The 12,279-nt window shown below is 37.7% G+C and overlaps 1 protein-coding gene across 8 annotated transcripts in view; it reads left to right on the forward strand.

The window, feature by feature from the left end:
* RAPGEF4 (Rap guanine nucleotide exchange factor 4) overlaps positions 1-12,279 on the forward strand; it is a 158,729-nt gene that overhangs the window by 125,982 nt on the left and 20,468 nt on the right. For 7 of the 8 annotated variants that reach the window (XM_037397424.1, XM_037397425.1, XM_037397428.1 and 4 more), the window contains 8 exons: positions 2,244-2,394; positions 3,764-3,852; positions 4,320-4,350; positions 4,595-4,673; positions 6,468-6,614; positions 7,840-7,937; positions 10,963-11,088; positions 11,545-11,723. In XM_037397424.1, the coding sequence (XP_037253321.1) occupies positions 2,244-2,394; positions 3,764-3,852; positions 4,320-4,350; positions 4,595-4,673; positions 6,468-6,614; positions 7,840-7,937; positions 10,963-11,088; positions 11,545-11,723 (900 nt within the window). The remainder of the gene's footprint in view (positions 1-2,243; positions 2,395-3,763; positions 3,853-4,319; positions 4,351-4,594; positions 4,674-6,467; positions 6,615-7,839; positions 7,938-10,962; positions 11,089-11,544; positions 11,724-12,279) is intronic. The other variant, XM_037397426.1, reaches the window with a different exon arrangement.

Consider the following 12,279-nt stretch of genomic DNA (forward strand, 5'->3'; position numbering starts at 1 on the left):
GATCCCACTCTATCAAATAAAACATATTTGGGACACAATACTTTGTGACAGTTACTTTGTAATAAACAATAAGAACAAATGGGAAACGTTTCATTGACCTTTTTCATTAGGAAGTGTACTTTATTACCTTTATGTGTAATTAGGAAGTGTACATTACCTTTATGAAGTGTAAAATTCTTTTGTTCCTTGTAGAAGATAGCCCTTTGGCATGTTTCTGTATGAATGTTTTGTAAACCTCCTTTACCATCACACCAGCAAAGTAGTTTGCATTCTGTTGTAGTAATGGGTGCTGATTTTGCACAGCTCCTGGTATGGTTAAGTGTTCTTATGCAGGGAAGAACATACATCAGAATTACTTCCAGTTAGGAGTGTGTGCTAGACATAATTAGAAATAGATATATATATATATAAATCAAACCATGTTGGTGTTGATAAGTATTTCACAATTATCTGACACTTGTTGCAGGTATACATGATATTTTACTTCTGATTGCAGTCTGCAGTGAAGCTTCATCCTGTAGGCCCCTTAAAAATGGCAGAACCCTTCATTGACTTTCCCTGTGATAATGTTAATAAAAGAGCAATTAATATAAATGAACAGTAAAAAGACAGAAAAAATGACCAGTGCCTGTGGTGAGTCAGTTAATAAGAAAGTAAAAATACATGAAATTATTACAGTGTTTGAAAGGTAAAAATGGCATGAGAAAAATTACTCAGTAGAATATTAAACTTGCTCCCTGAGACATTAGAGCACATATCTTACGATATATTATTTACTTCTTATGACCCTTTGACTAATTTACTCCCATAAATTTACTGACATGTTTAGTTCTCTAGTAATTTTAAACCTTTCCAAATGAAATTACAATGCAGATTTCTGGAATTTTGTCAGTCAAACAAGCATCTCACTAACCCTGGTAGCACGTCAAATCTGCAGAGGTTTTGGGCAGGGGGATCATTTGAAAAGTGTGAGTTAATAGATGCTTTTTTCCATTATCTTTTATCAGTATTTGTTAGAGAAGTGCTTCTAAATGAGAAGCTTGAAAGAAATATCTTAGATAATGTTGATTTTAATTAATATTTTAATTTTCTAATTAATATTTTAAAATCTTTTGTTAGAGCAACTGAAAGTGCACCTTGAAAGGATGCTGGACTTCACTGTGAGTGAAAAAATGTCAGGATTTTAATATTAAGCATTGCTATGTGGTTGGGAATAGTATTATTCATGACAATCCAGAATCAGAATTTTGGTATCAGGGAAGGAAAGCTGAAGATGTTACTGCACTCATTCTGTGTTTACTTCACATTCAGCCATGAGTTTATTGGGAAGCAGTTTAAGTATTTGTTGATAACCTCTGATCAGTGAGAAGGCGGCACACAATTTTTCATATCCTGCTTCTGCTGGGGATTCTTCATTTTTGCATAGGTTAAAGGCTGAAATTATCTCAGTTTATTATCCATTGTGCCTTTACTTTTTTCTTGGTTTCTTCCTTTCAATAGGTGTTACTTTGGCCTTTTTGTTAGTTGCATATTTTTGTAACGTTTACACTTCTAATGAAAAAGGTCAATGAAACGTTTCCCATTTGTTCTTATTGTTTATTACAAAATAACTGTCACAAAGTATTGTGTCCCAAATATGTTTTATTTGATAGAGTGGGATCTTCTGATTTCCTCATAAGTAAAATGAGGCTACTGCAGGATCTATTATTTTACCCCATGCCTCTAGGCTGTGAACTTCCAGGTCCCCCTACCATAATGGGACTGAGGTTCACCTTGGGTTGCAGTAGCTTCTAAAAACAAAAAGGAATAACACTGGTCATTCAGTCCAGTGGTCTTCACAAATGGAAGACTGGATTTGTTAATATACACAAAGTGACATTTTTTGTTTTCTTCAGCTGTCTCCAAAGAAGAACAAGGAGAAATATCCTTCTTGTCTCCACAGTTAATACTCTTCCCTATTGTTCCAAATATCATTTGTGTTCTGCTACCCTACCACAAGTGTCTCTGTGGTGGGATTGTGATCGTTCCTGTGCTCTTCAGAGAATTCACTGTCTTTCTGCTTTTTAGTATGAACATGAAAGGTTTGCAAGTCTTTATGCTAGCGTCAGTTAGAAATCAAAAGTATATATTGGAAAGTTATGTTTGAACACCCTGAAAATGGTTTGTTGCAAGTCAGTTGTTTGTGAATTCTTACTGGGTTTGATATTTTCAATCACTGAGTGTTCTCCTTGACACCATGGCACCTATCATGCCCAGCCTTCCCAGGGTACAGAGCAGGAGAAAATGGATTATGCCCTCAACAATAAAAGGCGAGTCATTCGACTGGTTCTGCAGTGGGCTGCTTTATACGGAGATTTACTACAAGAAGATGAAGCAGCAATGGCCTTTTTGGAGGTATAAAGGAATTGTTGTATCATTGTACTGAAAAGTACCTACCAGGCAAGATAAGCTGAAAGCCCGTTTCCAGTCTGTAGGATTCTGTTATGAACTATAGAGAAATAGGTCATTTCCAAGTGCAAACTCATAACTATTTTCTTAGGTTTGGCTGCAGACAGCATATGCGCTACAACAGTGCTTGAACCATTGTCAGCCTCTGGACCTCTGAAAATACCTGCCAGAGTTGCAGACCCCTTTTAAAGCACTGCATGGGTAGATTGCTTTATAGCAATGGATGAATTTGCCTTTTTTTAGTGTTTTCTTGTGGATAGTTCAGAGGCTCTACAGCTTGAACTGGGGGGGCTCTTTATGCCTGCCTGAGGTGTGCCAGGAAGAAGCTGGAAGGTTCTCTCTACAAAACAAAAAAACCTTTCCAATTGAGTGAAAGCTGTACTATAACTTCTATAACTTTCCTTTCCAATTGAGTGAAAGCTGTACTACAGCTTTTATAACTTAAGACCTTTGTCCTCAGAACCCTTCTGATCCCTTAAAATCATAATCATTTAATTCTGTCAAACATTGGTTGTAAAGTCTTTGTGGTAGATGCCATATCCTTGTGTCTCTGAGATAAAATGCACTGCCAATGTCATGTTAAGTAGTCTTGATTGCCATTATTACTATATATTTTGTTTATGGAACACAGTCCCATACGTTACTGGCTGAATGGAAGTTCTCACCCCAAGGAGCTTAAAACTGAATCTAAGATAAGTGTTACAGGGAAACAGAGAGGGGCCTTAAGTATGACAGACATACAGCAAGCCCACATGGGAAAGCTTTTCATAATAGACAAGCTTTGGAAACAGACATAGTGTCTTTCATTATTCCAGAAGTTAAAGAACAATTACTAGTTGCAAGGACATAGATCCTTCTTTGGGACAGTTTTATGCAAGTGTGGCAGGAAGAGGTTTGAATAGGTTTATTGTCATGGATGGGAGCAGCTGAGAGTCAACAACTCAGTAGCACATGAACCGCTAAGAACTGCAACAGTGGTGAGTAAAAAAAACCCATCATGCCAGTTTATTTGTGAATTTTATAGTCTTTATCCTTAATAATCTCAAAATGCAGTTTTTGCACAAACAGTCAATGGTTACACAGTGAGCTAAGGAGCCTCATCAGACTTCCCTTCTGCCTGTGTAACACTTGCTGTAAATCAGCTGGAGATAAACATGTAGAAGTAATAGAGCGTTGGGCCCAGCATGTGTTCCTCTATGCAGATTATCATTCTTTATAATCATTAAGCTATCAGATGTCATCTCATAATCCTCTATCCTGAGTACTGCTCATTTACCCCTACGGTTATTTAAAGACTATTCTGTATCATTTACAGGAATTTTATGTATCTGTATCAGATGATACCAGAATGATTGCAGCACTAAAGGAGCAACTTCCAGAGCTAGAGAAAACTGTAAAGCAAGTGTAAGAACAGTTTTTGCTTCTTTCCTCCCCCTGCCCTTTTTCTCTGTAAATAGATGAAGAAAACTTATTGCATATATCTATTAAAAATCAATTCTATGAATGCAACTCAGTCATAGAAGACTGAATGTTTGCATGCAAGCTTGTTTTTATGAATGTCTGTGGCCCTCTTTTCACATCATTCTTGCAAACACCAAACTCTCATTAAAATGTTGACAGAAGGAATAAGAAATTATGTACACAATGTGAAACTAAACTGGATGCTTATTTCATGCTTACATGGACTTTGTATAGTATTTTCCCTTCCTTGATCATAGATAAGTATGGTGTCATCTTGTCTTTTCGTATATGCAAACATGAATATGTTGCTACTGTAGTTTGACAGGTGGTCCATGTTCTATAGGTGGTTTTGTACACAAAATCTTCCAGCTAATACTCAATTCTGTATTCTGTGCTTTACCTTTTTATAGTTCTGAAGAACCTAAAGCACCACAAAAGAAGGTAAGATAATTTATTTGTACATTTTCTAAAGTAAAAGCTTTAGCACAGCAAATCCATAAGCATCTTCTCTTTAGTAATCATGGATATATTAAAACAACACATTGAGAAATAGCTTTTAACATTAGGTATCAAATTCTGCACTGCTACTCTTTTTTGTGCCATTAGTAAGAGATCTAGTTTAGTTCATGCCTACCCCATAATGTTTCTTTTTGCATTAATGTCAGTCCTGATGATTCATTTTCAGCACAAAGTTCTTCTTCAGCTGTTCAACACAAGTGATGACAGAGCACAGAAACGCCAGCCTATCAGGGGCAGCGACGAAGGTGAGTTCCTTCTCTGCAAAATTTTCTTGAGCCACTGAGATTTGCACTAAATTAGTCTCTCCCTTAAAAAAAGTGGTCCAAACCTAAACAAAAGTACCTATTTAGAGTTTTGAAGCCTGGCCTGAAGCAAACTGTTTGCTTTTGCTCGCCCAATATTTTCCATCATTGATTTGAAGTGCTATCAAACACTGTGCTTCCTCAGAGAAAGATGTAAAAACCTTTAAAATAGGGAATGAAGAAAACAGATAAGAACCAGTATAGACAGTGTACTGCAGGTAATGGCAGTGCAATAAATAGTGAGTGCTGAAGGTCATGTTTGAGCCTCTGTCTGCCCTGCATAGTCTGAGCTAACATGTACAGCTGTTCCTTTGAGAGATAGGAGTGGAGCAGATAATCATGCCATGGATCTCTGCCCTGTGGCACACAGCCTACAAACCAAAATCTGCTGGTTTGCCCTATTGCTATTGTTTGATTCTCTACAGAGATTAAGGTAAAATTTACAGCAGTATCAGAATATAATTTTCAGTTGTACTGGCTTTTCATATTGTCTTTTACTTCAGGCAGGTTAAAGCACTGCTGTGTGAACAAAATCCTAAGCTCTGATGATGAGGTCTGTTCATTGTAAACAAAGATACATGCCCCTTAAAACTCATAAATCTGAGGATTTCTTTGCAACTGCTAGGGCCAGTCCCCATGCTTGTTTTGGTGCATCTTCATCACAGAAAATAGCTTCTGCTTCAAGGTATTTGATATTAAAGGATAGCTCTTGCTAGTGAACAGAAGTAAAAATAAGGGAACAAAATGCAAGGTCATATAGCTGAGAAAGCTGGTGGCATAAATCAAGCCAACAGAAGAGCCATTTCAAAGGCTGGAAGCAACTGCATATGAACAACAGCCATCCTGGCAGGCATGCAGCTTCTGTTGTCCATATCAGTAGTTTTTCTTCTAGGTCTACAAAGAGCAAAACAGTTCTGCTGCCAGGGAAGTACTACTTCTTGTGTCTGTGTGGACAAGCAATAACTGCCCCTTTCATATGGCTGCACCGTTCTCATTCGTAGGGCAGGCAGCACACTGAACGCTGAAAATCCAGTGGACAGTTATAACCCCAGGAACTGCTTGGCTTGGCAGCTGCACTGAAGGAATATTTTGCTAACTTTTTATGTCTTACATTCATGTCACTTTGGGCGGCCTTGCTTTTTGCAGACTAATATACTATCCTGTTGATTTCTAGGCAGCCAGGGGCCTGAGTTCATGTATTATTCTTGTGAGCCCATCTGTACTGTACACCCAAGTGCATGCTTATTCTTAGGGTATTTTTCTTCATTATCTACAACATTCTTGATCTAGCAATTACATATTTGCTTGTAAAAAACAGGTTGCAACACAGTTTGATTTAAGTTCTGATTGTAACCAAAACTATTTTCAAATACATTTTGTAAATATGAAAATTATTTTCCTGTAATTAAGTGAGTTTGCAGCCAGTTTTCCTGACTCTTGAAAAGAAGTGTTGATTTAAGATATTATAAAGTCTGGAACATAACACAGTGCCAGATTAAATTGGCAGCCATAAATAATTTAGCAGTACTGAAACACTAGTACTTCGTGGTTCACTAAAAGCTCTGGGAAATCAGCGATTTTTATACTAGAAATTGTAGAACATCTGAGGCATGGGGAGCTATCAAAACTGTAGTGATTTATTGTTCCTTTGTTTAATTTGTGAGGAGTGGTTACTGATGTAAAGTTGCATCTCTGGTTGTTACATGTGGCATGCACAGTGCAATCTTTTTTCTTTAGTTCTGTTTAAGGTGTACTGCATAGACCAAACCTATACCACTATCCGGGTACCAGTGTCTTCCTCTGTGAAGGAAGTGATCAGTGCAGTAGCAGATAAGCTGGGTTCTGGAGAAGGCCTCATCATAGTAAAGATGAGTTCAGGAGGAGGTACTGTACTTGCATCATCTTATACACTTCCTGCTTACGGTGGAGGAGAATGTTGGGAGGGATTGCAAGACTATTTCATTGAAGGCTTTTATATCCACGTGCATGTTTGGCTGGTACACAGGTTCTGTCTTAGAGGCAAGTCCTTTCCCTACTGCAGGCACAGAATGGAGCTCACATGGGAGGCAGGGAAAATGGAGAAGCTTGTGTATCTGCATGTTACAGACTAGAGATACGCCAAGTTTCCTTCACTGTAACACTTGTAAGAGTTTATTAACAACAGAAATAGGAGGTAAGCATGGATAATGTCAGGCTAGATATAAGAATCAGCAACAGCAGAAAACACAGCAGTGCAGACATTCCAGTAGTGGTCACTACCATTCTGGCCACTCTGTCCATGCAAACCACTACTGCGCAACTTAGTGCCAAGCCCACTGACCTGGAGTTTGCAAAGGGTCAGGAGTCAGCTCCCCACTATGGGCTGTGGAAACTGGAGAGTAACTGCAAGGTTAATTCTGCTGGAGAAGTGGTGTTGCTGAAGTGCTCTGGTTGAGTATGACTGTGTGGACACACACAGAGCTAATGAAAGCTGTGTTGGAAGGCATTTTTGCAAACAATGATGCCTGCCAAAACCAGCTCACTTCCTGAGAACTGACACCAGGCAGCTCTACTTTTTGCAATTGCAGCAATTTTTTATTGTCAGATTTGCTGACAGCCATCGCATGCTAGAAGAGACTGTTTTCTAAGTTACTTCATTATCTTTTCTTTACCTGTGATGCGATCCTCTTTTAGCACTGCTGTAATGAGATTTGCATACAGCTGCATTTCATCACCACCTTATGCAGTTACTGTCTTCCAAGCCAATTTCTATTAAGAACAGCTCTCCAGATGCTTACAGCTCAGAGAAGAATGGATGGAGTCCCTAATTATGGCTGAATTTTTGCAGGTAGTTTCTAGATACGGCAGCACAGGCTTCGTGACCTGTCTGTACAGTTTGGGGCTGGAATTCTAGTCCTCTGTGCCAGTTCTATAGAAGACTGGTTTGGGCTGAGCTTCTTGTCACATTTCTTCAATAAAGAGGACCTTGCTGTCATCTATTTTGTATCCTGCACATTGGTTTACTGTGAAAAAATTGTTCTCAGAATGGTGATCTGTGCAGCTGTTGGATCAGTCCTTGTTGTAAATCCTACATATATATAATAAACAATCTTTTGTTTCATGTTTACAGAAAAGGTTGTGCTCAAACCTCATGATGTTTCAGTGTTTACAACTCTCAGTGTTAATGGACGGCTGTTCGCCTGCCCACGTGATCAGTTCGATTCTTTGGTATGTATGTATGCAGTTCTCAGGAAGTTCAATTCTTCAGTTTCTTTGAACACTTGGCCCTTTTTGCATTATCAATGCTTTAGGTAAGAACTAGTGGTAACATTCACAACAAAGGGCTTGTCACAGTGCCATGGGATAAGCCCTGAAATGAAAACAAGGTAATGTTATAATTTCCTAAATTAGAGCAGAAATCCATCTGGTCCATGTGCCAGCACTTGATCCCAGAATTCTCTGTGTCACACTGAGCATTTAGGAAGAGCTGAATATTGTCACTAAGACACGCAGTAATTCCTGATTACAGAATTATCTCCTCAAGGCCACAGGGATATATTCTTGAAGATAGAGGTTACCGATTAAAGCATTCTGGAGAGTTGATTCCAACAGTAAATTCCTTAAAATCTTGTAATTTCTCATCCTCACAAAATACTGTGTCAAAATTCCAGATGCTTCTAAGCAGAATCACAGAAAATATTCCTGGTGGAAAGCCTGTTTTTCCTTAGGTAGAATTGATCATAAGTACTTACAGTTTATACAGTAATTCTAACAATCCCCATGGGGTCTGCTTTTATAGAGTTTGATTTGACTGTACTTTTTGTTCCTTTTATTTCTTTAAAAACAAATGTCATTGCCAAGTCATGTCAGCATGAACTCTATTACTCCTAGCCTTGTTTCAGCCTCCTGTATGCTTTTAACAAGCCACTTAGTATGTATGCCTGATTTCTTTTATAGATATGGTAAAATCTATGCTTTGCTGCTGCTTTCAATTTAGTAACCAGGGAATGCATATCCAGCATACTGTAGTTCCATGCAGAGACACCTCTTGTTCAGTTTATTAAATTCTGGTGTTCCCTTAAGGTTAATTAATCCTGCCAAGTAGATACCTTCATGGGGCATGCTACTTTAAAGCAGGGGTGTTGCATCAGTACAACTATGCTGGGTACTTTTATACGGCTCTGAATTGTCTGTGTAGACCTAGGTTTGGCAGCAAATTGTCCTGACTTTCCTTGCCTTTTCCCCTGTGCTATTTACTGTGGAGCAAGTACTCAAAATGCTACAGGGAGCTCTAAGACGTGGCTGCAATGTGCTAGTTTTCATCAACTGGACTGGATTTGGTAGGAATTAGGGAGGAACACTCAGCACCCTGAAAAAGGTTCTCAGCACTGTGTAACAGAATACATGCCCTTATCTGCTGCAACTTTTCAAGGAGGTATAAACAAATTGAATAATGTTACAGCTTTACCTGCCTCACAGTTTAATCCTTTTATGTTCCAATCTCTGGCTGCTGCCTGTGCATGCACATTTATTCACATTACACTTGGCAATTCCCATGTGAAAATTGTTCTAGGTTAGATGAATTTTCAAATATGCAATGAGTTTACCTTTAAGTGTTTCTTTCCTAGCCTTGGAAAACATGTGTTTGTTATGGTAACAGCTATGTTGTGTTTGTCTCCAAACAGGGGAAAAAAACCCCTTTTTCAGAATGTGGGTGATTCTCTTTCTACAGATTTCCACAAATTAGGATTTTCTACACAAAACTGCTGTACTTTTAATTCATACTCTGTCTTAAACTAAAGAAATTTTGTGTTTGTGCAAATCCCAATTTAAAGCAATCTGCAGCTGTAATAAGATTGATGGCTGTCCTGATTTTTTTTCAATAGTACTTTTCTTATATACACTATTTTTTGAAATTTTAGATGGAGCTTTTAAGGAAATAATACCTGTGGTTTAGTTTAATAATTTTAAATTCATTTGTATTGTGATGATATTTGAAAGGCAAGTTTTTCCTAGAGTACAAAACAAGAACTCATACAGAAATAAGGTTCCTACATACTGTGTGTTATTGAGAAAGTAATTTGATGTATTAATCCAGTCAGTACTTTTTCTAAGGATAATATAATATTTTTATATAAAAGGGAATCCATTTAGTAAGGTAATTTTTAATATTGCATTATGCAAATATGGTCTGTTAATCTTGCAGAGTCGGTTGAGTTTGTACTCAGGAAGGATCCTGCTGACAGTTCAGTGTTCTGTAATTATCTAACAAAGACCCGATGAGAAATTGGGAAACTTGGAAGGGAACTCTGCTGCCCTCTCCTGGAAACAAAACAATGAAAACTCGGGTTCACAGGAAGCTTTACTGATGTAACGTTATTTGAATTTGCAGGAGGGCTGGTTGATAGTATTTTAGCAGCAGTGGTTCAAACACTTTGACCCTAACATACACAACAGACTACTTCAAATCTGACTTGATCTCAAGTCATGTTTTAAATCTCACCTTAGTATAAGATTCACTTGTGTGCAAAACGGTGTATCACATCTCATTCATTGGGTGGTATGGAAGCGTCTTTCAAAAATGTTTTATGCCTGAATGATTTAAAGGATCCTTTCTCATAAGATTGTGTGCGTATAATTTTAATTAGCATAGCCAGGAGTTTTGCAGTCACAAACAGTGGATCCCTGTAGCGTCAAAGGGAAAGTATGAGGCTTATTTTATAAATGATCAGAAGATCTTGCAATCACTGCAGATTTCTGAAGTATGGCAGATGTAATAATTCTCATTATTAGAATCACTAACTTGCAAAAGTATTTGGCTTGCGCTTTGTGGTCTAGTTATTTGTATATGTGAAAAAGGAAACCGATAACAAAAGCTGTGTTGAAAGACCTATGCTCCTAAACAAACATACGTGCTTTACTTAGCACAACATGTATTGAAGTATTTATTTCTGGCTTCAAATTTTAGAACAATGCTAAAAATAACACGCTGAGAACAGTCTGTTTTATTTCCTTACATTGCCTCTGAAGAGCTTTCAGAATTTTCCTGACTATCCTGTGCATAGTGGATACTGATTTTGCACAGGGCTTCTCATTTCCTAAGCCCAGCCTGTGGTTATAAGCAAATTTCAATTTTACTTTAGAAACATCCTTAGGAAAGTGGTCACTGGAAAAAAAAGCATTATGGAAGAAAAGCACCAGTCATGCAATTTAGTATTTCTAAAACATTTTTATACCATTCTTACATTTGTAGGCACCGTTACCAGAACAAGAAGGACCATCTACTGGTACAGTAGGAACGTTTGAACTCATGAGTTCAAAAGACTTAGCACATCAGATGACAATTTATGACTGGGAGCTCTTCAACTGTGTGCATGAGGTATGAGGATCTATCTATTCATCAGATCAGAATCTGTTAGAAAATGTTTAGTTGTACATTGTAAGTTTGTTTGTTATTTGCGAAACTTTCTCTAAGCTTGAATTTCAAAAATACTATAATAAAGTCACCTACAAGTTCTGAAGGTATAAGGTATTCTTAATTCTATAGGTAAATTGCAAAAATGAAGTTAAGCTTTTCCTGGGCACATGCTGCTTATTCAATTGCTTTTACGTGTTTTAAGGTATTAAGCTATTTATACATATTCTGTAGTTAGACTTTTAGCATGCCTCAGCTATTGTCTGCTGGGTTTGTACCCTGAACCCTTGTCATCTGTACAGCAATAAACGTAAACTGCAGAGGAAGTTTCAGGCTAGATACTCACCTGCTCATTCTTAGCCTCTTTCCTCTGTCCAAAAGATTTCTTAAAAAAATCCCAAACTATTTTCTTTTTCCTAGCTGGAATTGATCTATCACACTTTTGGAAGGCATAATTTTAAAAAGACCACAGCAAACCTGGACTTGTTTTTAAGAAGATTTAACGAAATTCAGTTCTGGGTGGTCACTGAGATTTGTCTTTGCTCTCAACTCAGCAAGCGTGTTCAGCTGTTAAAGAAGTACATCAAGATAGCAGCCCAGTAAGTATACAATCATCTGTCAGCTGGAATGAGGTTCGGTATAGTCAATTTGTTGTTATTTTTCTTTTTTCAAGCAGCCATGCACAGCAGAGGTTAAAACCTTCTCTATTTGATAATTCTGTCCATTTCCTTATAGGGCTGTATATAACCTTGTTAATAGATACTCTTCTTTCCTGTCCTGCTCTCCATTGCTCCTTGATCTGTGATCTCTTAGGGCCATGTTTTCACATCAAATTTGTGAGTAAATATATTTTGGTTCGTTAGGACAATCCTTCATTTACCCTTACATGCATTAGCAAATATTAATACATGTGAATTGGTAAGTAGTAACAGAACTGAGCCTTAATTTTCTTGAGAACAGAATAGTTTCTGGTGCAGTTCAGGAAAACCATTCTCAGAATTTCCCTGAGTGGGAAAAAACAAGAGGGGAGAGCAAAGAGGTGTAGGTATGGAGATGATGAGACACGTTGCCCTCAGCCCACTTGGGATGTTTTTCTAATACTTTTGTTTAAAAATGCAACAGGATGAATGTCCTTTTTTGTTACTAAGTGCTGGG

The sequence above is a fragment of the Falco rusticolus genome, chromosome 8 (genome assembly GCF_015220075.1).
Source record: "Falco rusticolus isolate bFalRus1 chromosome 8, bFalRus1.pri, whole genome shotgun sequence".
In the NCBI taxonomy this organism is placed as follows: Eukaryota; Metazoa; Chordata; class Aves; order Falconiformes; family Falconidae; genus Falco; species Falco rusticolus.